Raw genomic sequence first — 27,290 nt, forward strand, 5'->3', positions numbered from 1 at the left:
CTTACTTCCAGCCATAACTAAGTACAGTTATCCCTCATTATACTGCCCCTCACACTTACATACAGCCGTAACTAAGTACAGTGATCCCTCATTATACTGCTTCTCGTACTTACCACCAGTGATCCCTCATTATACTGCTTCTCACACTTACCATCAGTGATCACTCATTATGCTGCCCCTCACACTTACCTCCAGCCACAACTAAGTACAGTGATCACTCATTATGCTGCCCCTCACACTTACATCCAGCCATAACTAAGTACAATGATCCCTCATTATACTGCTTCTCACACTTACCATCAGTGATCACTCATTATGCTGCCCCTCACACTTACCTCCAGCCACAACTAAGTACAATGATCCCTCATTATAATGCCCCTCACACTTACCTCCAGCCACAACTAAGTACAATGATCCCTCATTATACTGCCCCTCACACTTACCTCCAGCCATAACTAAGTACAATGATCCCTCATTATACTGCCCCTCACACTTACCTCCAGCCATAACTAAGTACAGTGATCAGTCATTATACTGCCCCTCACACTTACTTCCAGCCATAACTAAGTACAGTGATTCCTCATTATACTGACCCTCACACTTACCTCCAGCCATAACTAAGTACAGTTATCCCTCATTATATTGCCCCTCACACTTACATCCAGCCATAACTAAGTACAGTGATTCCTCATTATACTGACCCTCACACTTACCTCTAGCCACAACTAAGTACAGTTATCCCTCATTATACTGCCCCACCTGTCACTTATTATACTATTAGTAGTTCAGGTTTTTCGGTCGGTTTGCGGACGGCTAATGGTCAATTTCAAAACCGACTGTTAGTAAATCTTCAGTTTCTATAGTCGTCTATGTGAAAGTATCATTTGTTGGTCCAATGTTCTAAACTGTTGTAAAGTCAGATTTCTGGTTGGTTTTGCGTCGTTTTTTTACTTTAGTAAATCTCCACTTTGCACACAAGACAGCAAAATGCACAAAAATGCAAAATCAACCAAAACTGACTCTTAGTAACTTTAGCCCATAGTATGGAAAGGTCTTATGTACAAAGCAGTAATATATATTTACAGTTCTTCTCTCTCTATCTTACACCTGTCGAGCAGACAATTTATTACATGGGACTAGATTATAGGCTTGTTTATATCTGTGATTTATGAGTACGAGTAGCCAGTCATTGAATTAGGGTAAATAATGTATTCTGTAATCTGATAATACTGAACATTTATTTCCTATTAGTAATTTTGTTGGAATATTGACCATAGATACATCAGTGTCACTATAATGTGGTATATTGTGTTGGGGTGTGCACCATTATACACATCCTGTACATGGTGTGATTAGGGTGTAGAGATGCTGGTGACTGGTGGACCTCAGCAAATACAGAGTTGTGTACACAGCAAATCATTCTACAATCTAAATGTTATAATTTAGTCAAATACTGTAATAGAGTTGATTGTATATAAAAATATTACCTCTGCTGTCCCAAGTTTTGAAGTACAGAGGAACTGCTGCTGCAACTAACATGCCAGTTTTATGGAATGCCGAGATTATCCAGGTGCAAGAAATAATGCTGCTACAGACTTGAGGAGGACACAGCAGATGTTACTACTGTGATTATTGGTAAACAGCAGATGTTACTACTGTGATTGTTGGTAAACAGCAGATGTTACTACTGTATTGTTGATAATCAGCAGATGTTACTACTGTATTGTTGATAATCAGCAGATGTTACTACTGTATTGTTGTTAATCAGCAGATGTTACTACTGTGATTGTTGGTAAACAGCAGATGTTACTACTGTGATTGTTGGTAAACAGCAGATGTTACTACTGTATTGTTGATAATCAGCAGATGTTACTACTGTATTGTTGTTAATCAGCAGGTGTTATTGCTGTATTGTTGGTATTCAGCAGATGTTACTACTCTGATTGTTGGTAAACAGCAGATGTTACTACTGTGATTGTTGGTAAACAGCAGATGTTACTACTGTATTGTTGATAATCAGCAGATGTTACTACTGTATTGTTGTTAATCAGCAGGTATTATTGCTGTATTGTTGTTAATCAGCAGGTGTTATTACTGTATTGTTGTTAATCAGCAGGTGTTATTGCTGTATTGTTGGTATTCAGCAGATGTTATTGCTGTATTTGATGTTAATCAGCAGGTAAAAATTGCTGTGATGGAACCAGGCAGGATGTTATGCCGATCACTGGTTGTCCATGGTTCTCCACCGGTCACTTACAAACGAGAATCCACGGAACCGGCGCTTCTCCACCTTAGATATTGGTGGCTCCCGTGATGCTTGAGGTGGTACCAAGTCATCCAGTTTATGATGTTCACAGGTGGTAACTGGGGTCTATGAAAAGGAGACAAATCAGATCCATCATGTAAACACAAAATAAATACACAGTAATTGGGCTCTTTGTCACTGTGTCATAATGAAAAATAATTATGTAATGTGCAAACTCTGCTTACTAATATTATGCTATACCTGTATGTTGTGTGATTATATAAGCAATCAGTATATTAATATTAGATAATACTGTAACCTGCACATTAGGTGGCAGATATATTTATAATGGTAACTAGATGCCTCACTGACTTTGGGTTGCTGTATAATTACATTGTAGTTTGGATTTACCCTTCTACAATATCAATGCATGTTGCATGTGAAAGGAAGAATATTGCCATAGGCAAATGCAAGGGTTTTTTTGGTTGCCCCTCTCCAGCCCACACCATGACCACAATAGAAATAGTAAACTAATAGAATTATACTAGTGTTGCATGTTCTTCTCAGTATCAGAAATGGTCAGCACCATCTGTGGATCTTTTAATGTGTCAGCCAGAAATAAATACACCTGTGCACCAACTAGGAAATCTGGAAAACATGCACTAAGGGGTGCACTACTACAGACCATCTATAGGGATCATTAATCAAGTGCACAAGGAAACTAATGTGTACATATATGCCCAGGGCAGTGCTAGGTTCTTCTGCTGCTCGCCTAGACTCCTGGACTTGCTCCAATACTCTGGAATTGTGCCCACATCTGAAATAAAAACATTCAGCTCAGGCAGGATGGCCCTACTGTCACATCTAATGGGTTAACTATGTTTGCTGGCCCTTTATATGTCAGAATTATGACACACACAGTACTTTGGGCCTGATTCACTACCGATCGCATCTGAGATTACTTACGCAATCGACCGATCGTTGCATTCTGTGCATGGAACGCAGTGTGTGAACTGAACACTGCGATCGCAGTGACTATGCAGATCCATTGCAGAGTGATTGATAGAAAGTGCCGTTTGTGGGTGGTCACGCGGGGTGGTTGGCGAAACACAGGCGTGCCAGTGCGTTGGAACGCCGTTGCCTGGGCGTGTAAAAATTATCCACTGCAATGCTGTATGCAGCCTGAGGCCTCATAGCGTGAGCTGAAGTTAGCAATTCCTGAGTAAGGTCAGAGCTTGTGCAAGTGTGCGTGAGGCTGCGATGGTACTCAATAGTACAGATGGTTTTGCAGTCGTACTAAACAGTACATATGTATGTGTGTAAGGTAAAGTGGGCGTCCTTATGTTCTGCGATGGCATAGTGATCGCAATGGATTAGCATACTACTATCGCAGTGAGTCTGCGTGCATAATCGCTATTGCATTCGCAGTTACGATCCTTGCTGAATCAGGCCCTTTGTATGACACAGTGTAAGTGCTAATGATGCCCTCTCCATGGACTGGCCACACTCGCTCAAAATCAAGGATTTCTAAACTCCCTCTAGAAATTCTGCATTTGCCACCGATTGCAATAAATTCGCTGAAAGTAACATATACGGCTGATAATAAACATGTACTGTCCATGTGTTTACAATTGAATTTCAAAAACATTCTACAAAATATTCTCCACATTCTGCATTTGGCCACAACATTTTTACTGCAGTCATTTAGCCATACTGTGGGCCTGATCCAGCAAGGATGACAAGTAAGAGATTGCATGTACTTGTCCGCTGCGAGAATATGCTAATGAATGTTATCTCAATGCCATCACACAGCCAGCATAGAGATGCCTACTGCTACCGAGTAACATCGGCCCCTCACGCACAATTACAGCAGGGTTGACCTTACTCAGAAATTGCTAACCTCATCGCACGCAGTGTGTGCACAAGCTGTGTATGTCGTTGCAGTGGCTAATTTATGCACGCCCATGAAAATGGACAGACACGCCTGCGTTTCACCAACCACTCCCCCGCCACCATCCCCAAATGCTCACGGCCTGTCACTCACTCTGCGATGGATTCCTATCTGTGAAGGTGAACGCAGTGTGATCGCAATGCTAACTCGTGCAGTGCATGCGCAGTACGCACCATCGGCCGATCTGCATACACTGTTGCAGTTGCGATCTGTAATGAATCAGGCCCATTGTCCCTCTAGATTGGCATTTGTGTGACCATTTGTACTATAACATTCATCTCTCCTGATCACCAGCATTGTCTATGAGATAATAGGACTGTATGATGGAGCACATATTGTGTACATTCCTATATTGTACATATACTTACCGGCGGCATTATGAATGGGGGACATATCCTGCCAGCCTCCAGGTCTTCCCAGTTAATGGGCCAGAAAAACTGATGATCTTTGATGTTAATATATAGTCGCTGCCTTCTTTCTGGGGATTTGCATAGGAACTATCAAAGGAATAAACAGAAAAGTATAGAGTGTTAATGGTAGATAAGCACTAGCTGACCAATGTCATACCTTTTCCTTATGCTACTTTATTCTCAGGATGACATGTATAAAATATTACATTTTGTCTTACAACTACAGCCATGGCCAAAAGTTTTGAGAATGACACACGTATTGGTTTTCACAAAGTCTGCTGCTTCAGTTTTTGCATATACTCCAGAATGTCATGAAGAGTGATCAGATGATTTGCAATTAATTGCAAAGTCCCTCTTTGCCATGACAATGAACTTAAGAGCTGATTCAGAGCCGCTCGCTAGATGTGTATGCAAATTGCGTAGGCAGTGCAATCGCACAGCAATGCATTTGCACGCCCAGTATTTCTTAAGCTGCATACACACACAACGATTTTTTTAATGAACGATTTGAGTAAATGATTTTTTCCCTTGAAAAAATGTACTAAAATCGTTTACTAAAGTTGTTCATTTACTAAGTGTCATGAACGATTTTTATGAACTACAAACGATTTTTGCATATTCCCTTAATGAAAATCGTTGAGTTGACAAGTCTGACTGAACGACAAACTACAAACGTGAACGCGCATGAACGATAATCGTTCATCGTTTGACTCAGAAAGTGAACGATTTTTGCCATCAATTTTCGTTAAACGATATCGTTTAACGATAATCATTAAAAAAATCGTTGTGTGTGTATGCAGCTTTAGAGAGCGATCACATAGTGTATGCAGACATCCCCCAGCCTGTCTTAAGATCCTCACTTGTGCACATCATGCCCAGGAAGTGTATCCAACCATCGGTACATGACCATACCCTGCCGCAAGCACTGCGAGCACTTCTGTGTAAATACAAGCCAGGTGACGTGTACTATGATGCTGTCTTATAATTATGCACACTACTAAAATGCAGTTGAGATGCTCAGGCATGCCTGTGTTTGCACCTCCACTCCCTTGTTTTTAATGGCCAGCCCCTGTTACCACCTACAAACTGCTTCCCCTGTCACTCACTCTGCTGGGCTGTCTATGCGCAGTGAGCAAACACATTGTGAGCTTTCGCTAAGGTATGCGCACTGCGATGCATACACACTGCATACCATCGGCAGCAGTGAACGTTTGCATCTTAGCAAGTGGGTCTGAATGAGCTCCTTAATCCCAAAAACAAAATTTCCACTGCATTTCACCCCTGCCACAAAAGGACCAGCTGGCGACATGTCAGTGATTCTCTCGTTAACACAGGTGATGCTGATTGAGTTAGAATTAACAGACTGAAAGCTTTAAAAGGAGGGTGGTGCTTGAAATCATTGTTCTTCTTCTGTCAACCATGGTTACCTGCAAGGAAATACGTGCAGTCATCGTTGCTTTGTACAAAAAGGGCTTCACAGGCAAGGATATTGCTGCTAGTAACAAGATTGCACCTAAATCAACCATTTATCGGATCATGAAGAACTTCAAGGAGAGAGGTTCAATAGTTGTGAAGAAGGCTTCGGTGTGCCCAAGAAAGTCCAGCATGCACCAGGACCGTCTCCTAAAGTTGATGCAGCGGGATTGGGGCACCAACAGTGCAGAGCTTGCTCAGGAATGGCAGCAGGCAGATGTGAGTGCATATTAACGCACAGTGAGGCGATGACTTTTGAAGGATGGCCTGGTGTCAAGAAGTGCAGCAAAGAAGCCACTTCTCTCTAGAAAAAACATCAGGGACAGACTGATATTCTGCAAAAGGTACAGGGATTGACTGCTGAGGACTGGGGTAAAGTTATTTTCTCTGATGAATCCCCTTTCAGATTGTTTAGGGCATCTGGAAAATCACTTGTCTGGAGAAGGAAAGGTGAGCACTACCATCAGTCCTGTGTCATGCCAACAGTAAAGCATCCTGAGGCCATTCATGTGTGGGGTTGCTTCTCAGCCAAGGGAGTGGGCTCACTCACAATTTTGCCTAAGAGCACAGCCATGAATAAAGAATGGTACCAAAACATCCTCCAAGAGCAACTTCTCCCAAGAACAGTTTGGTGACAAACAATGCCTTTTCCAGCATGATGGAGCACCTTGCCATAAGGCAAAAGTGATAACTAAGTGGCTAGGGGAACAGGTCCATGGCCAGGAAACTCCCCAGCAGAGCTGTAACTAGACTTTTTGGTGCCCTGAGCCAGAAAGGACATTAGCACCCCCCATTTTTCAAATAGGGACATAACGCACCCAAAAAAAGGGGAAAGGCCTCATGGGAAAGGACCAGGGAAGAGATGGGGTAGGCCAGAAAATGCTTGGCTGAAATAAGAGGAAGCTAGAAGTGAGAATGATAATAAACAGAAAATTAACAGGCCTGAACATTGCCGCTTGTCCTGCGGAGCCCTAGTTACAGCCCTGCTCCCCAGACCTTAATCCCATTGAGAACTTTTGGTCAATCCTCAAGAGGCGGGTGGACAAACAAAAACCCACAAATTCTGACAAACTCCAAGCATTGATTAGGCAAGAATGGGCGGCCATCAGTCAGTATGTGGCCCAGAAGTTGATTGACAGCATGCCAGGGCGAATTGCAGAGGTCTTGAAAAAGAAGGGTCAGCACTGCAAATATTGACTCATTGCATAAATAAACTTAATGTAATTGCCAATAAAAGCCTGACACTTATGAAATGCTTGTAATTTTACTTCAGTATACCATAGTAACATCTGACAAAAACACAGAAGCAGCACACTTTGTGAAAACCAATACTTGTGTCATTCAAAACATTTGGCCATGGCTGTACATTTGCTGGGAGTGTATTCATTAGTATTAATGTATGTTCTCAGACCTGTGCCTTATTTCCCCTGTGACAGTATAATCTCCTGACCCTGTGATAAGCCTGTATACTGCATACTCACTCGCTTTAGGATGTTACTGATGCCAGGACTGAGTTCCTTTGGGTAGACTGGGTTATCATTGAGGACAGATTTTATAACCTCAACAGACTCTTCACCACAGTAAAAGGGTTGGTCTCCTGTGGCCATCTCAAATACCATGACACCCAAGGAAAAAATGTCTGCCATGGCATCATACGGCTTCTTTCTAAGCATCTGTAAAAACATGATGGAGAAACAGATGATTAGTACATTGTCCAACCTGGCAGGAGGCACCGGGTTATGCTGACAGCTCTCCTTTTTGTGCACAATGAAACATCTGATGGAAGGAAGAATATCAATGAACATATACAGGCAATTACACAGACAGCATTCAGCTGAGGGTTTATATGAGGGAAATCAATTACTAAATTAAAATAACTATTATGATAAATAATGACCGTGTATATTATACTAGAGAGCCAAAGCAAACACCGAGGCAAATCAGGCAATCACAGCAATAAATATGGAGAAAGTGCAATGGTTACTGTTATATAGAAATATGATCATGTACATAAAGCTGTGGTGCCCAGTAGAGTAGTCAGCAGTTGGTATACATGGAGCTGCAGCGTGATGCTGGCACATTAGTGGGAGGAGAGACTTGGCAGCATTACTCGTCAGTGGAATCTTCTGTGAATGATGGAAGACAGAAGACACAAGTGACGGGGAAGCTACTGATACTTTCAGCCGCTTATGTCACAGGAAGCGCTGGATAAGCTGCAGCGTGCAGAAGTACACCTGGGGGACTGCAGAGGAAGGACAGCTTGGCCATCTTTTTGGAAGCTATTTAAATATGGAAGTGGGAACATCAAGAGGGGTGAGAGCTCCCTGACTGAATGTACCACAAGGTCATAAGACTCATTTGGGGAATGAATACCCTGTGGAAGCCATTCATACACTGTACTGCTTACTATATATTGTTACTGAATCATTCCTGGTATAGGCTTTTACTCTTTGGTAAAAGGTTTTTATTAATGTAAACTCACTCATCTACTAAGCTCTCACCCACACCTCTCCTCCCTACATCTCCAGCCTCATCTCCTCACATGCTTCCTCCCACCCTCATCTCTCTGCTAATCTCCCTGATCACCACTTCCCACTCTCACAGTCAGGACTTCTCCTGGGCCTCTCCTAACCCCTTTTTTCATCTCTACATAATTATGCTAAGTGAACATTGCAATGCTTGGGTCTATTCATAAATAACAATGTTCCCACACCATGTTGCCGCATATCACAGTGATATGCAATGTGACATCTTATATAGGAAGAAGCAGTGATAGCCTCTTTCTCTGGCCAAAAACTCCACTTCACTGCCTAATAATTACACCCCTATGTGACTATGGGCCTAATACAGAGGTGAATGCAGTGCAGCGATTTTTTTCCACATACTGTGATTGATTAGTAACGATGGGGGGAGGTAACGGGTGTGAAGATACAAAAACACAGGCATGTCACCACCGTATTCTGGGCCCCTCCTAGTCAGTCTCTGCGCATTTGTTTGCAGATGGACTGGGCCCGGCCTCTTAGTTGAGACGGACATTATGAGACACCGTAGGGTTGCTCAGAAGTTCAATTCTGGGACCGATGTTGGGGCTATTGTATGTAAGCGGCGGGTCCGAGACGCCGGCCGGTGGGCATCTCTGTACACAAGACAGCGGCTGAGTCATTAACATATTTTCACAAGTCCGCTGCATCTGAAATCTCAGTTACAGTACGAATGCAACAGCTGCCACCTCTGCATCAGCCCCTATGTAACATTGCTTACTTGGATATATTAGTCTGTACTTATATAATTTTGTGTCACTTCTCTTCCTCTTGAAAATATTCTTCTGGACTACAACCTGATTCAGAGATGGACCCTAATCGTGCTGCAAATGTGTACACAGCGACTGTGCAAGAATATGCAAATGTCACAGTCACCTAGATTTGTATTGAGCCGCCCACCGGTGACTTCACAAATCCAAGTGACTATACAAAGACCCAGCATTAGTCATAGATCAGTCGATTATCGGAGTCCTGAGTAACCCTATTGTCACACAGAGTGTCCACGGCAACTGAGAACCATTTTTCTGCATACGGGATCACAGACAGCGACATGCACCCAAAATGGTCACCAAATGCCTCCCCCTTTACTCCCCCCAAATGTTCCCAGCCTGTCAATCACACTGCAAGAAAATAGTCGCTCCGACAGCTGGCGGTAATGGAACTTGATACATGCTCAGATTCCGATAATTGCTCAATTGCGCAAACATCTGCATTGCGGTCCTGATTCAAAGTAATATGCAAACCCGATGGTATGTGTACTATTGCGATGTTAGAAAACTGGTGCATGTGCAGGATCTGTACTACACAGGCGCCAGTCTCTACTGCAAGATCTCTCACAGTTCCCCAAAGCTAGAGCCTGATTCACAGGCTGCGGCCATTTGGGGGTGGGGAGTGGGTGGAGCTAGCCTCCATGTCTTGTCCCATTATTGTAAGAGTGTTGAGGCCAGGGTCTGCGTCTTCCAACACAAACTTCCTGGCCTCGACTACGCAGCTGCTAGGGGCAATCTGAGTAACCTCAGGGTTACTCAGATTGCAGGTTGTCTTGAAGAACATCTGATGCTGCATCTTAGGGCACAGAAATTGTATATGCGATGCTGTCATGAGGCCTCTATGTACACAAGACGCTTCCTGCTGCATTAGTATATCAGCTGTACGGTATTGCACAGCTAATTCCCTGCAGCTGTGCAATACCACACAATGCTGGCTTAGGCCCTGTATCCATCCCTGACTCAGACCCTGCCTCCATCCCTGACTCAGAGCCTGCGTCCATCCCTGACTCAGACCCTGCGTCCATCCCTGACTCAGACCCAGCGTCCATCCCTGACTCAGACCCTGCGTCCATCCCTGACTCAGACCCTGCATCCATCCCTGACTCAGGCCCTGCGTCCATCCCTGACTCAGACCCTGCATCCATCCCTGACTCAGGCCCTGCGTCCATCCCTGACTCAGACCCTGCATCCATCCCTGACTAAGACCCTGTGTTTCGATATCATTAAGAACCAAGATGTTGTCCGATTAATAGTGAAATGGAGTTACAGTATGAGAAGCCCGTAGCCAATTAATCTGTTACTCACCTCAGGGGCCATGTAACCCACCGTCCCAGCAGCTCCTGATATCTTCTGGCCATTGGTGTTTTTAACTGCGAGGCCAAAATCACCAATTTTGGCATGGCCAACAGCATCCAGGAGCACATTCTCTGGTTTGATGTCCCTGTGAGGAGAATGAGTGTAAGTTCTGCCTGTCAGACAGCTACCAGCTGTACAACTTTGTTTGTTACAGAGAAAGATTCCCAGAGACACAATAAGAACCATGTCAGCGACACAGTGGGAAAAAGGGATATGTGGTGTAAAACATGGTGACTGTAGGGAGGCAATCACTGTGACTGACAGCTGCATAGAGTCACTATGGGGCCTATTTATTAGTTATCAGCTTTTAGACCTAATAAACATAATTTCTTATCTATATCTATAGTGGCAGCCATTGCCGTGCAGACATCCTATGGATCCCTTTCCCAATAACTGTCTGAAGATGGTGTTAGCTACTGGGGCCAAGCTCCAGAATACTTCACATTCCAGAGCTTGGTAAAATCGGCATATACAGTATGCAGCCCCCATATAAACCTATAGAAACCTATGGGGGCTGCTTTTGTGATTAAACTGGGGGATTGCAGCAGATATCCCCAATATGTGCTGAGATTCCCTATACATACATTCAGGGGTTACTTAATATTTGCAGGTACCACCTAAAAAATTGTATTTTCAGGGGAAATCTATGATAAATAGGCCCCTATGTATGCGGTGGGATAAAGAGGGAGATAAGAGGATGTGTGAAGCATTCACAAGAACCTCGCCCTACATATCATGTAACTCAAGAATGAATGATCCCCCATTTGCAGAAAAGGGCAGCGACACTTCTCTATAGCCTGACCCCCAGCAACATAATAGCTATACTGTAACTGCATATAGGGGGTTACTGTATGTGATCATTAGAAATAATGAGTTACCTATGGATAATGGCCCTTGAGTGGAGGAATTGGAGCCCACAAAGGATTTCTGCTGTTAAAAATCTGATGAGGAAGAAAGAACATAAATATTAATAGCAAATATTTTTAAAGTAAAATGACCAATAATGAGATAGTACATTCCCCCTGATATAGTATCAGAGTATAAGAGTGACACGTGACATATTATTATCACAAATGGGGCGGGATGCATGATGCATTGCACTCGCGATGCATTCCACCGGTCATCGCATGCATGCTGGTGTTGGTATAGCTGGTATGCATGACGATCACCGCAAAGGACCGCTCTGTCGGTAAGAGCATCCCTTTGCGATGGAGGGACATTCGGGTCTTTGACCCAGAAGCCCCTCTGGCATGTGCTGTGGAGGATGCTGGGAAGGATTCAATTGGAAACCTCTCTCAGCACTCTGCTGAGAGAAGCCCATGGGCTCCTATTGATAATCCCAACAGGAAGATGTCGTTACCCACCGCGCCCTCCGAGGCTAGGTGCATATGAGAAATGCACATTTTCAACCACATTTCTGCCCTTTATGCATCCCGCCCATGCTCTTTGTATAGCTGAGTAACACAATGGAGCCCCTGTGTCCAGGAGACTCTGTATTATACACAGACCTGTCACCATGGACACCTATAAAGGCCCAGCCTGGATTTGTTAGGCCGCATAGGCCGGGTCCTACTGCAGCCCAGGTGCAGGGATGGAAACACTGATGTTACTATTTGTCATATCAATAATAATAATAATAGTAATAATATACCCACGTTCTTTCTTACCTGCTAGTGGCATCACCTAATGGGGCACTCTTCTCTATTAGCTGGTATAGATCTCCCCCACTCAGGTACTCCATGATGAATATGATGTGTTCCTGTATAGGAATCAGAGAGTATGATATAAGTTACATTATGGACATTACTCTGACACACAGCAGATTATAATCAGTAATACTCAGTCACCACTAGTGATGTGAATGAGGCCCAATGTATACACTGTATACAGCCCATCTTCTGTCTGAGATGGGCCTCTACATATATAATGCCCACAGGACACGGGGTAAGTGATTGAGTCAGTGCTGGACAGTGAGGAGCACGGGATGAAGGATCCCAGATACTACACAAATGTACAGAATTAGGATAATAAACCTCTGTGTCAGAATAATGCGTCATACAATATGTGCCATTGGAATTATGCGGGGGTCCAGTAATGGTAAAATAATTGTCTTATATTACAGAAGCTGTGATATTCAGAAGTTAGTTACAATTATGACAGATACAGAGACTCTTACCGGGGTCTGGGATGCTGCATAGCCATGGGTGAAGAAAGTGCTGTTGCCAGTGACTTGCAGGATGTCCCGCTCTATAAATATAGGGTTCTTGCCCCTGAGTAGTGTCCTCTTCTTCACCAGTTTTACTGCCAGCTGCTCTCTGCTGTTGGGGTGGGATGCCAGCAGTACCTGCATGAGACAGATAATTTTACTGGTATGAATACCCCTTTCCCACTGCTGCAATAACCCTGGTTATTGCCAGGTCGATCCAGGTCACTGCTGAGTGGAAAATGGTCCTGGAAAAATAACCCAAGTCAAGTGACCGAGGAATCTAACCCAGGTCACGACCAGAGTTGGTATCAGAAAGGAACTGAGTATCGGTCCACTATAAACAGCATAACCAGAGTCACGATGACCCGGGTCATTCCTCAAACCAGGGGATGGCCTGGCTTCAGTAACGCTTGGAGAATACATCAGCTTCAAAAGTCCACTGTAATGCCGGACCCGGGATATAACTCAGGTCCAGCTGCTGGTGTAAAAGGGGTAAAACCTGGCTCTGACCCATGCTTACTCTGTGCTCAGTGCTCACAGCTGGGTTTTTGGTGGGATAAGGTATAAGAGTTAGAAGAAATTTGCAATGTTATTTAGCTGTGGAACCTGCCTGGCTGACACTCCCAAAGATCATTGTACAAACAGGAGACAGCAAGATAAATTGACAACAGCAAGGTGAGAATGTCCCATCACCCTGTAGGGAAAGTACAGGGGATGAGCGTCTTCCCTGAGCCCAGGATTGTAGATCTTTTGTGCCCAACATTTATTACAGAAAGCCCAATCTCCCCATCTAGTAGATCCTTGTGGGTCTTCACTTGTTCCTGAGATACCAACCATCACCAGCTTCTCAGCCCCTATAGTCTCTGTAATAGCCTGTACACAAACAGGACATTGAAGTGAGGTTATTTGGTGACTGTTCTGGGCAACAAAATGTAAGAACAATGGAGCCCCAGTTTTGAGCAGACAGCACCATATCCATACCTCCCAACTGTCCCGCATTCTGCGGGACAGTCCGGTTTTTCTGGGACTGTCCCACTGTCCCACCCGCGGGCTGCAGTGTCCAGCGGTAGGGGGAAGTTGGGGGAAGCATACACCACTGCTCTGCATAGCAGAGCAGCGGATATGCAGAGCACAGCATCTATTCACAGCATGGGGGAGAAGCCCGGGGGCAGCCCAGCATCTCGGAGATGCTGGGCACGCCTTTTAGTGATGTAAATGGGGGTGTGCCATTAGGCCACACCCCCTTTACCATCTCGTAATGCCCCCTTTTCGGGCGCGCATCTCCAGTCACAAATGTTGGGAAGTATGCCATATCTAACATTGGCCTATTACATGTACTGTAGCTCAGCTCTGTTAAAACGCAGAGCAGAACTGTCCCCTAGCACCTCAGAGGTAACAGAGGATTTCAGAGCAGGGAGTGGTACAACAGGCTGTTTGATAATAACTAATATCATTGCCATGCATGTGTGACCTAGCTCCGCCCTGACACCTACACTGGCCACGCCCCTGTCAGCTGTTCTAAGCAACAGTCCAAAACCATATATGGAGGTGAGTGTGGGAATGTGCCACTATATCCTCTATATTTGCCTATTTACATAGGCCCCATTGTATTTTTAATGGAGAGCTCCCAATGTAAACACCTATGTGCATGTAATGATAATTATATTTAGATATGAGCGGTAAAGATTCTGTGGAATCCAAATCGCTCTGAACATAGGGGATCCGAGTCCACCCGAACCCTGTTCAAGTGTTCCCTGCCTGACTCAGATCCTCGTTAGAGGCCGAGCCGCAGCCTCCTGATGTCAGATTCTCGCGAGAGAATCCAACGTCAGGGCTCCTCTAGTGTAGGGCAGACCACTGTGAAAGCTGTCTGCCCTACACAGACACAAACACACAGCCGCCAGCGGCAGCTGTGTGTTTGTAAAAGCAGCCAATGAGAGTCAGGCAGACTCTTATTGGCTGCTGCACGGAGGGAGACGGTTGGAGCTCACTCATGAGCTCCGTCTTCCGCCTCCCTCCACGCGTAACAGAGTAGAGCAGAGTGTACGGAGACAGGAGCGGGGATTCAGGTAAGTACTACTGGGGGCCTGCTAATGGCGGCACTACTACTGGGGGCCTACTACTGGGGGCACTACTACTGGGGGGCATACTACTGGGGGCATGCTAATGGGGTCACTGATACTGGGGGGCATACTACTACTGGGGGCATGCTTATGGGGGACTACTGCTGGGGGCCTGCTACGGAGGGCATACTACTATGGGGCATACTACTGGGGGAATGCTAATGGGGGCACTACTACTAGAGGGCATACTACTACTGGAGGCATACTACTGGGGGCCTGCTAATGGGGGCACTACTACTGAGGACCTGCTAATGGGGGCACTACTACTGGGGGGCATACTACTATTGGGGCTTGCTACTGGGGGCACTGCTACTGGGGGCACTGTTACTGGGGCCTGCTACTGGGGCATGCTAATGGGGGCACTACTACTGGGGGCCTGCTAATGGGGGCACTGCTACTGGGGGGCATACTACTACTGTGGGCACTACTATTGGGGGCCTGCTAATGGGGCACTACTACTGGGGGCACCACTACTGGGGGCACTACTACTGGGGGCCTGCTAATGGGGGCACTACTACTGGGGGGCATACTACTAGGGCATGCTACTGGGGGCATTACTACTGGGGGCCTGCTAATGGGGGGCATACTACTGGGGGGCACTACTACTGGGTGCCTGCTAATGGGGTGCACTGCTACTAGGGGGGCATACTACTACTGGGGGCACTGCTTCTTGGGGCATACTACTGGGGGCATGCTAATGGGGGCACTGTTACTGGGGGCATACTGCTACTGGGGGCACTACACTGGGGGCCTGCTAATGGGGGCACTACTACTGGGGGCCTGCTAATGGGGGCATTGCTACTGGGTGGCATACTACTACTGGGGGCACTACTAATGGGGGCACTACTACTGGGGGGCATACTACTGGGGGCCTGCTAATGGGGGCACTACTACTGGGGGGCATACTACTGGGGGCACTGCTACTGGGGGGCATACTAATACTGGGGGCACTGCATAGGGAGCCCTCCTACTAAGGGGACTGCATAGGGGGCACCACTACTAGGGGCATTGTGTAAGGGACACCACTGCTGTGGGCATTACTACTTTGGGCTTTGTGTATAAGGGTCATTACTGTGGACATTGTGTAAAATGGTCACTACTGTGGGCATTGTGTAAAAGGGTCACTACTGTGGGCTTTGTGTATAAGGGTCACTACTGTGGGCATTGTGTAAAAGGGTCACTACTGTTGGCATTGTGTAAAAGGAGCACTCCTGTGGGCATTGTGTAAAAGGAGCACTCCTGTGGGCATTGTGTAAAAGGGTCACTACTGTGGGCATTGTGTAAAAGGGGCACTACTGTGTCGTAACATAGATAAGAGACACTACTTTATGGTGTAATGTGAATCAGGGGCACTATGTGCTGTGTAATGTGAATAAGATTGTGCACTGTGACTCCTAAGGCCGTAGCCCACTTTGTAAACAAGTACTGTGATTCTGCTGGCCGTACCCCACTGGGTGGGTGCACTACTTTTCATTTCTGCCACTGCTGTGTGGCAATCTGTCATTGATGTGCTTTATACTGTGGTGTCTGCTCCGCTGCTTTGTCGCTTGGTAACCAGTCAGATCACTGCAACCTTTGGCCAATAATGGTGAAAACTATAATTTAAACTGTGAGGTGGTCTAAATTGACTGTAAATGACTGGAAATCAAGGTTATTTAGGTTAATAATACTATAGGAAGAAAAAAAAGCCCAATTTATGTGATTTTAGCTTTTGTTTGTCAAATTTTGTAAAAAAATCCAAATCCAAATCCAAAGCAAGATGACGAATTAGAACCAAATCCAAATCCGTCAAAAATGGTCCTGCGCACATTCCTAATTATATTATATAGTTATTAAAGCAAAGTTCTTAAGATATATTTGCTGCATTGTTTACAGGTAAGTCACCAAATATGTACTAATCACTTACCTTCCCGAAACCGCCCTCTCCAATAATACTGTGGTAGATCAAACATTCCAATATATGAGAGGCAGCGGCTGTTTCCGGGGGGCTGGCTGGAGGGGTTCCACTTACACCTTGTGGCATAAAGAGAAATCACATTTATTGACTGATATAAACATAGATATTTGGCAATATTTAATTTAAAGGTTTGAGATAATTATATCATAGAAAGTATTTATACCCTGTATTATATAGTATCTGGTAAGAATATTGTTATGTTGCCTAATTATATGTTGTTGGGGTGTAAGAGAAATGAAATACATGAATAGGGAATAGCTGCCAGCATTGGATAGGACAATGTAACAGTCACAGGTGCTGCAGAATAGTAATAACAAGGTATAAAGACGTTGCAGAGTTAGGTGATAGGGAAAGGACGTGAATGGTGGTGAGAGGTGAGAACATGACGTCACCGTATTGCACGTAAGTACTAACCTACACCTCACTTACTTCTCTATTACATTACATGTGGGGGGAGATGTATCAAACCTATAGCAACCAATCAGCTTCTGTCATTTTAAAGCTTTTTATTGTTAGACAATTTGATACATCTCTCCCTTATTAGTGTTTTCAAGCAAAAGGCTTTTTACCTGCTGTTCCCGTTTTAAATTTCTTTTGATGGTCTGGGGCTTCACTTTTGTGAGTTCTCTTATTGCCCCTCCGAGCTGTGAGCTCTATGATGGGAGCACTGGGTCCCTCTCCTGGGCTGTCATGTCTCAGCTCCTTCTTCTTTTTCTTATTGCAGCCAGTGTCCCCGGTCTTGTCTAAGGGTCTCTTTACAGCTGATCTCTTGCTGATGGTGTTGTCTACCTTGGGCCTCTTATTAGGGGCCTTACCTGGCTGCTTTGATGTTCTAGCCTGGTTCCTGTTGTTCTTACACTGATGGTCCTCTCTCTCCTCAATATCTCCTCCCTCTGTGATATTGGGAGAATCTCCTCTTCCCACACAGATATCCTCCTTATTACTCCTACTACTCTCCTTAATAGGAGACCTGTTGTTATCCGGTCGCCTTTTCCTCTTTCTTGATCTCATATCAAGATAAATCAAGAAAAATAAACAAAAATTCGCTAAGCACGAATAAAATCGCCTTCACACTGCAATAGGTGAAAACACACAAACGTATCTTGTGCAGGTAAGCAACTGAGCCAACAGCTCTCTGACATCATAAAGCTTTGTGACATCACCAGCTGCTGTAGGCCCAGTGTCACTGCCTGTTACCCACAGTGCCTATAATACAACCATGTTTATATAAATTACTGGTGGGCCCTGTCCCAAGCACTGTGATGGGAATCTTTGGGGTCCAATGTGTCACCCAAATCTCATATGTAATTACTGTACTTATTTAGCCTATCAGGGTCAGGTGATACCTGTCTGCTTGTAAAAAACAATAAAAATGGGCTGCTATAGTGTGATCCACAGGTTACATTCAGCTTTTATTTTATATCAGTAAAATTATATACAAAATTATTCAAATTTAGCAAAATATAATAATAGAGCAATCTTAGGGCCTCATTTACTAACGAGTTTTATCACCAAAATGAGTGATAAATGTCACTGTGTATGATAAATGGTGCTCCAGCCAATCAGCTCCCAACTGTCATCTGTTAGAAAAATGACAGTTGGGAGGGAGCTGATTGGCTGGAGCACCATTTATCATACACAGTGAAACTTATCACTCGTTTTGATTATAAAACTCGTTTGGAAATGGGGGCCTTAGTGTCAAAAAGATAGGAAATTATGAAATAAAAACTACTGTATTTTTATTCCTGAGATATCTCAAAAACTTTCTGGGGCTGTTTCAGAGTTGGGTGCAATGCAAAGAAAAAAGGAATCACTTTGCACCAGGACAAACCATATTGTACTGCAGGTGGGGCGGAATTATAATATGCAGAGATATTTAATTTTGGGAGGGGCATGTCCTATCTGAACTCTAATTTGAAGTGTAAAAATAAAGCTGCCCAGCATTGTAGGCTACATGCTAAATCAGCCATTATTTACCCTGCATTCAGAAGGACAGCGTAAGGCAGGTGCAATCTGACTGAGCCAGGTTAAACCCCGTGGTTGTGATAGCAGTATACCTATGAGAATGTTGTTGTTAGTGTCAGACATTAGAATTAGCCTATAGGGTTCCTAGGGGGTGTGGCCTTGCTGGTATATTCGGTCTGATATGCATACAGTAGATTCAGCCTCTTTGTTTCTGGAAATAATGTTTTTGTTTTTGCATGTTTGTTTGCTATGAGTGTTGTGGCGGAAAGAATGGTAGTGTGTTTTTAGTCGTTATACAAGTTAGATGGGTGCGCTCTCCTTGTTCAATTATAGGCCAAAATGTCCTACAGGGAAATGACACAGCCCGTCCGGGTGTGCTTTTTCTGGAGAGTTGAACTCTAACGAGTGATGTGTTTGGTCTGCCTGTTTTTTGTGGGAGTGTCCGTTCTTTGTTGTCCACCACCATACTAACTTTAAGCTCACAATCAATTTCAATTGGCAAGATCTAATGGTCTAATTCGATAGCCCAAATTCAATATTTAATTAATTATTATTAATTATTAATAATCTGTTGTCAAATAAAATTGACCTTTAATTTTAAATCCAACTGTTGTTGTCCGTGTGTTTATTTTTAGATACGTTTTTAGTCGTTTTAAGTCTGTAAGATATAGTGCACATATCAACCATTAGGGAGTTTAATAAAATACATGCATTTGTACCTTTGCATTGTAACATGGTTTGTCCAGGTGCAAAGTTACTGGCTTTGTTTTAGTTGACTTTGCTCCAAATTTAGAATCAGCCCCTTTATCTCATATTAGGGGTGTTGCAAATAAGGGCCAAATGTAATTGCAAGCGAATTGTGGAAGCCGCCATGATTCCGGCGAGATAGTCTTTACATTTAAAGTGATAATTAGTTTAAAGGCAATATCAGCTTTAAACCTAGTGACTATCTCACCAGAATTGTGCCGGCTCCTGTAAATCGCAGGCTATTACATTTGGCCAAGATACTTTAATATCTACACTAGGGGTCAAAAGATTTACAACACCCCCATTTTTTCAGTTTTTATTGACATTTTTTTTGCAATTCAAGTCCAGTTAATAACCTTACACAGGGAAGCCCTGAGCTGTTAGAGGATATGGAAAAGAGTTTAGCTTAGCCAAAACTGTGTAAATGTTACAGTTATAAGAAAACACCTTTTTCAGGGAACAAGCAATGGGCTAAGGGCCTGATTCAGAGCCGCTCGTAAGCGGCAGTACGCTCATTCTGAGCGATGTTCGCCCATCTGCGCATGCGTAGGGTTTTTAATACGCATGCGCGCAGGGCCGCCATCAGGGGGGGACTGCCGGTACTCGAGTCCCGGGCCCGGACCCTGGCAGAAAGGGAGGGGGTCCAGTGCTGCTCCTGCAACTGCTGCATAGTCCCCCGCAGTGCCCGCACTACCCCCTTGAGTGAAAAGGGAGTGGGGCACTGCTACCAACCTGAGAAACTCCTTCCTTCACGATTCCCCTACTTCCCCCTTCAGTCGGCTTGAAATGGGTGCGGAGCCAGTGTCAAACCCCGCCCCCCGAACACCCACGAATCGCGTCGTTCCTTGGGGGCGGGGCCTAATAATGCAAGATGCCAGCCACCCATTAGCAACCAGGTGCTGTGCAGAATTGTAAGTAATAAATATTTTTGTGTTTGTCTGTGTTAGTGTGTATGTACTGTATATGTCTATGTGCTAGTGTGTATATATGTGTATGTACTGTATATGTCTGTGTTAGTGTGTATATATGTGTATGTACTGTATATGTCTATGTGTTAGTGTGTATATACGTGTATGTGTACTGTATATGTCTGTGTTTGTGTGTATATATGGGTATGTACTGTATATGTCTGTGTTAGTGTGTATATATGTGTATGTACTGTATATGTCTGTGTTAGTGTGTATATATCGGTATATACTGTATATGTCTATGTGTTAGTGTGTATATATGTGTATGTACTGTATATATCTGTGTTAGTGTGTATATATGGGTATGTACTGTATATGTGTTAGTGTGTATGTACTGTATATGTCTGTGTTAGTGTGTATATATGGGTATGTACTGTATATGTCTGTGTTAGTGTGTATGTACTGTATATGTCTATGTGTTAGTGTGTATATATGTGTATGTACTGTATATGTCTATGTGTTAGTGTGTATAAATGTGTATGTACTGTATATGTCTGTGTTAGTGTGTTTGTACTGTATATGTCTATGTGTTAGTGTGTATATATGTGTATGTACTGTATATGTCTGTGTTAGTGTGTATATATGGGTATGTACTGTATATGTCTATGTGTTAGTGTGTATATATGGGTATGTACTGTATATGTCTGTGTTAGTGTGTATATATGGGTATGTATTTCGGTATGTGTTAGTGTGTATATATGCGTATGTATATATCTGTATGTGTTAGAGTGTACATATGTGTATGTATGTTTGTGTGGATGTATGTGTATGTACCTATGTTAGCGTGGATATATGTATATGTGTTATATATACATGTACATGTGTGTTATGCTGCATATATTATATGTGTATGTGTGTGTTTAACAATATATATATATATATATATATATATATATACACACAGTATATATATATATATATATATATATTTATTTTATTTTAATTATTTTATTAGAAACCCCCTCCCTCTCCCTCAGAAAATCCTGTATTTGCCCCTGCACTTGTTTAATAAATTTTCTTTTCCTTTGGCGTTGGGGTGCATGACATCACGCCACTGGATGGGAGATGTCAGATGAGCCACGGCGTGTGAGGAGCAGCGCCAGCCAGCCCTGGAGGAGAAGAAGCCAGAAGGAAGAAGCACAAGGCGATAAGGTAAGTCATAATTAATTAGACCTAGCAGTAGCGGGAGGGGGGGCCCAGGGGCCCTGCCTATTTTGTCAGTCCTGGGCCCCACAATATCTGATGGCAGCCCTGCATGCGCGAACCAGTCAGTGCGGCCGAAAATTGTTTGTTCGCTATATAGCGAATGCCTGCTATTTTGAGTGACAGAATGAGGCATATGTGGGTGGTAACAGGGGAAGGTGCTTGAAAACGGGGAGTGGAGATCAGAACACAGGCGTGCTTAAAGGTCAAAACGGGCGTTTTATGGGTGTGCATAATTAATACAGCAGCGTCATTGACCACGTCAGTTGGTTGTTTTATAGTCAGAACTGCTCGCAATATAGTGGTAGGAAAAACCATCCACAAGAATAGCGAGCAGTTCATACTCTGTTCAATGTACTCGATTAATCTAATATATAGCGGACATGACGTATGATGCGAGCGGCCAGGGGGCGTATTTTTCAAATAAACGTCTGCATGTTTTGTTCGCTCATTCAGACATGGAGGCGTCAACAGACCGCAAGGAGCGAACGGTTCATTTGAATAGCCACCCCCTTTTTCTGAACGAGCGAGCGCTAATTGCGTCTGGCTCTGAATCAGGCCCTAAGACCTTACAGCTGTTCTGCAGCAATGACAAAGAGACTTACCTGGGCCATGATGCACAGCCAGTGCACTACTGAAGACTGGGAGAAGGTCTTTTGGGCTGATGAATCCAAACTTTAAATCTTTGGCTCATCATGCAGGGTTTTGTACACTATCGAGTAGACAAAAGGATGGTTTATCAATATGTGGGGTTTATTTACTAAGCGTTGGCTTGTAATAGCCACCACTTCCACACATGTTTTAGCCAAATATTTAAAAGGCCAATGCTTTTAATAGCAAAGCTCTCCATGTTTTGTAGTAAAAGCATTGACCTTTTTAAATTTCAGGCTGAAACACACCAGAGTAGGAAGCGAGATCGTCTGGGACTCTTTTGCTGGAACCGAAGCCAGCAACTTGCATGAAGTTACTGTCACCTGGAACCAAAAGGGTGACCTCAGCATTTTGCAGTGCCATGCAATACCCACTGCTCTGCATCTAATTGGTCAAGAGTTCATCCTATAACATTAACCTGAAACATATGTCCAGGCTATGGGGCAGATGTACTAAGCTCTGGAAAGTGATAAATTGGAGAGTGATAAACTACTAACCAATCAGCTCCTAACTGTCATTTTTCAAACACAGCCTGTAACCATGACAGGAGCTGACTGGCTGGTAGTTTATCACTCTCCAATTTATCACTTTCCAGAGCTTAGTACATCTCCCCCTATGTCAGAACTGCCTTCCGAGGAAAAGAATTAGACGGTAGGCTTCATATCATGGAATGGACAGCACAGTCTCCAGACTTAGGGCCTGATTCAGCTTTGGGAATAGAGTAAGATATAGCAAGTAACTGTGAACCTGGACAAACCATGTTACAATGTAAGGGGTGCAAATAGTATTACATATATTTTGTGTGGTAAATACTGGCTGCTTTTGCATGTAGCCCACAAATACTGCACAACTTTATTTTTACACTGCAACTTAGATGACAGTTTGGGCTCATCCCTCCCAAATCTAAATCTATCTGCACATTTTACATCTGCCCGACCTGCAGTGCAGCATGGTTTTACCAAGGTGCACGGTTACTTGCTATATCTTACTATATTCCCAAGGCTGAATCAGCCTGTTAAACCCAATTGAGCTGGCTTGGGATAAACTGCACAGAAGGGTAAAAACAACTAACCAATAAGCTCAATACATTTGTGAGAACTTCAGCAACAGTGTTGGAAAGAACTTCCCGAACTCTGAGCCTTATACAGAGATGCACGCCATGCTGATATTTATGCAGATTGAGCGATTGTTTACCATCGTACATGCATGTAAGCTGCATTGTGCATGTGCATAGATTATTTTGTGACTGCGCTCGCACAGAGGAGTCAATCGCAGAGTGAGTGACAGGTAGTCAGCATTTGGGGAGGTAACGGGGGGGCGACTAGGCATATGCAGGTGTGTCTGACCGTTTAAATGCCATTTCATGGGTGTGCATAAATAAGCCATTGCGATCTCCTTCGCAGCATGAGAGCTCTCTGTGTGTCAGTCGCTGTGTTTGAGACAGGTCAGACTTGCCACCTATGCTGCATGGCTGCCCGATCTACATCGATGTTACCGATGTTTATGCTGGTGTGAGACATCGGATGCATATGAGAAGGCAGCAGTGAGCGTCTCTATGCTTGTGCAAGGTTTGGAGACATTAGCATATTTCTGCAATTGCGACCCATGCAAAATCGCAGCTCTGAATCAGGCCCTCTATGTGATTTCCATGGTAGAAAGAATGACTATGAGTAAAAAATGTAGATTAAAACTAGTACAATGAGACAATAAACTGCAAGCACTTCACTAAGAACTGGAAACATGTGGGTGTACTAAATCTTTTGAATTTGTACCCCTATATTGGGCCTGATTCATCATAGATCACAACTGCATAAATTAGCCACTGCGATGCCATACAAAGCCAGGGCCGAAATCAGGGGGGGACTGGCAGGCCTCGAGTCCCGGGCCCGGAGACAGCGGAAAGAGAGGGGTCCCGGGTGCTGCAGTCCTGCACTTGCAGCCCTGTTCAATGGAAATACAACACTGCCGGCTGCTTGTCATTTATTGTGCCGCCGTGAGCCAGCCGGAGCTCGCAGACCGGCAGCCAATCAGGAGCAGCCGCTCCTGATTGGCTGCTGGTCCGCAAGCTGTGATTGGCTCACAGTCACGCCATATTGGAAATGCCGATGCACGGATGCAGCGCTACTACTAGAGCCACCCCGGCCCCTCCCTCTCTCTGCCTTCAGCGCTGACTCTGGTTGGCTGGCTGCACCAGCGCAGCCAGTTGAAAAAAAATCGAAAAAAGGTACCATACTACTCACCCCCCAGTCCAGCAAGCTGTCCCTGCCATTCTTCCTTGCCCTGTGCTTCTCCCTAGTCCTACCAGCCTTCCCTGTCCTGCCCCCTCCTCACAGGTCTTAGTAGCAATTGTAGTAAATAAGTATATGGAGTAGTGTCTCTTTATTTACTACTATTGCTACTAAGACCTGTGAGTGCCGCTCGTGACTCTCTTTTATATATATATATATATATATATGCTGCTTTACTGCTTTTCAAATTGGTTTACGCAAATTGGTGTCTGACCCTCTGGTGTAGCTCCGCCCACCTCTGCCAACTCTCCCCCCCCCCTCCTTGGTGGGGGCCCTGCCTATTCTCTCCCCATGATTTCTGATGGCAGCCCTGTACACAGCTCAGGCTTGCCTACCCTCCTGATTTGGCCGGGAGCCTCCCGAATATCGGGTGCTGCTCCCGGCCCCCCAGAAAGGCAGGCAAGCATCCCGACATTCCCCAACCCTCCCGACCTCCCCCCAGAATACACAAGAAATCCCCACAGCGGGGAGACTGTTGACACGATTCGCGCTGAATCGCATCATCGTGGCCCTGTCCCTGCTTCACAGTGCTGAAAATAACGGCATTGTGAAGAGGGGGCGGGGCCACGATGGTGCGATCGCACAGCCCCGCTCTCGGCTCCACCACCAAACGTGTCACAGCTGTCCGGACATGACCCCCCCTGTTAGCCGACAATCAGCTCCATCCCGGAAGGAGGTAGCTGATTGTTGGCAAGTATGACACAGCCTGAGGTTACATTGCATGCGATGAGGTTAGCAAATTCTGAGTCAGACCTGTAATTGTGTGTTAGGTTCCGATGGTGCTCGATGTTACCGATGGTTTTGCAGACTTGCAATGTGTTACGGATGTGAATAAGGTGAAGTGGGCGTCCTTATGTTAGGCTGTAACGGGATTGTGATTGCAAACATTAGCATATTTTCGCAGTGGGTCTCCGTGCGTAATTGCACCTACGATCGCAATAGCAATTGTAATGAATCAGGCCGTGTGTTACTTATCTCAGGGGGAACACTGATGGTAAGTCTGGTCACTGAGTGATCCTTAAATGGACCCAGTTTTCCAAAATATTGATTATGTTTTATTTTTGTAGTTCAAATACCTAAATAATATTATGGGCTGTGTCCACCATTATATATGTGAGAATTATATTACACAGTGGTGATACTGACATGCATTGTGCTATTGGTGCTTCAATAAGTTTTATTTCTTATGTCTGTAAGTATTTAATAGAATATTTATTATTGAAATGTTAGAACTCGGGGAGAGAAGATCCCTGACAGGTGCTCACTGTCATAGTGTCCCTAGTAGGGTCCTCCTCCTAGGCGCCATTGAAGACCATCAGTAGGGACCTCCGGCCGTTGTCACTAAGGAAAAAAAGAATAGAATTAACTATTCAGCGCGTTTCGTCCTTTAGGGTGACAAGCAAGGGAATAGTCACGGGTGATGGTGACCTTCACCGGGAGGATAAACGGTCATCACAAGCACTGGTGCCTCAGCCACCCAGGTATCACCTAATAGTACTTGTGCACTGAGGGTGAAATGTGGGTGTGCAAGGATCACTGATACCGGAAGGAAGGGGACAAGGACAGGACACACACACGGAGTGTATACTCACCATTGTAATACTTGTCACCTTGATTGAGGGTCAGTCAGCACCTGTGAGGAGATATTACACAGCCACCCACACAACTACCTCCATACTAACCTAAGTAAGACCGAAGGCTGTCAATTTAAGCCTAAGGGACATTAAACCACAAGTGTTTTGAGTGTTGCCAGTTTAATAACGTGTTGGTTATTGCCACTTTAAGTGTAGCTGGTCTTATGCAGCCAATAAATCTTTCATGGGGAGTGGTCTAAGAGTATATAATGGAGTGATGTATGCAAATCTGCCTCTTTGTTACAGTTTTTTTCCAGGACAGGGAAGTACAATGTGTGATGTGAATCTCCTGTATTTATCTCCTTTTTTCCTTTTCTCTTTCTCCTGTTCTCTACCCTCCAGCTATTCTTTTGTTCTCTTACCCTATACTTTCATTCTTTTCCCCTATTCTTCCATGCTTTCCCTCAATCTTCTATACCCCTGGGATTCCTTCCTGGTCTCTCCCTCTTGCCCTTCATAATGTCCCCCATCACTCCTGTTAACACTGCCCGCTATGTGTGCTGCTGGGCTAAAACAGCAGGCTCCCATGCTGCCCAGCTCTTTCTCTCCCCCCCCCCCCGAGCAGGCCGCCGCGCTTATCGTGGACAGGGCCTGAGGCAGCGCTTGTGCAGTAGGGCAGGGCCACAGCTATGGCCGTGGCTGTCAGTCCTGACCTTTATCTTTGCTGTACGGAGGCAACTGGCGGTATCCACCGCCTCCGATGCTGCCTCCACATGGTGCCCGGCGTGGCCGCGCGCCTTGGCAGAGCCGAGGCCAGAAACTTCGGCCCCGCCTGTGCTGTGAGACGGAGCGCGGCTCAGCAT

General features: G+C 44.7%; 1 protein-coding gene across 1 annotated transcript; it reads right to left on the bottom strand.

Moving 5' to 3' along the window:
• Positions 1-2,221: 2,221 nt before the first annotated feature.
• Positions 2,222-27,290, bottom strand: LOC148474996 (protein kinase C theta type-like). Its single transcript, XM_088457873.1, has 6 exons — positions 27,141-27,290; positions 12,413-12,504; positions 10,695-10,830; positions 7,561-7,752; positions 4,565-4,693; positions 2,222-2,371 (listed from the first exon to the last, which is right to left on the bottom strand). The coding sequence occupies exons 1-6, from the start codon at positions 27,288-27,290 to the stop codon at positions 2,222-2,224; spliced, it is 849 nt and encodes a 282-aa protein (XP_088313999.1).

This window comes from Taudactylus pleione, unplaced genomic scaffold, assembly GCF_031769625.1.
Source record: "Taudactylus pleione unplaced genomic scaffold, aTauple2 ptg000790l, whole genome shotgun sequence".
Lineage (NCBI taxonomy): Eukaryota > Metazoa > Chordata > Amphibia > Anura > Myobatrachidae > Taudactylus > Taudactylus pleione.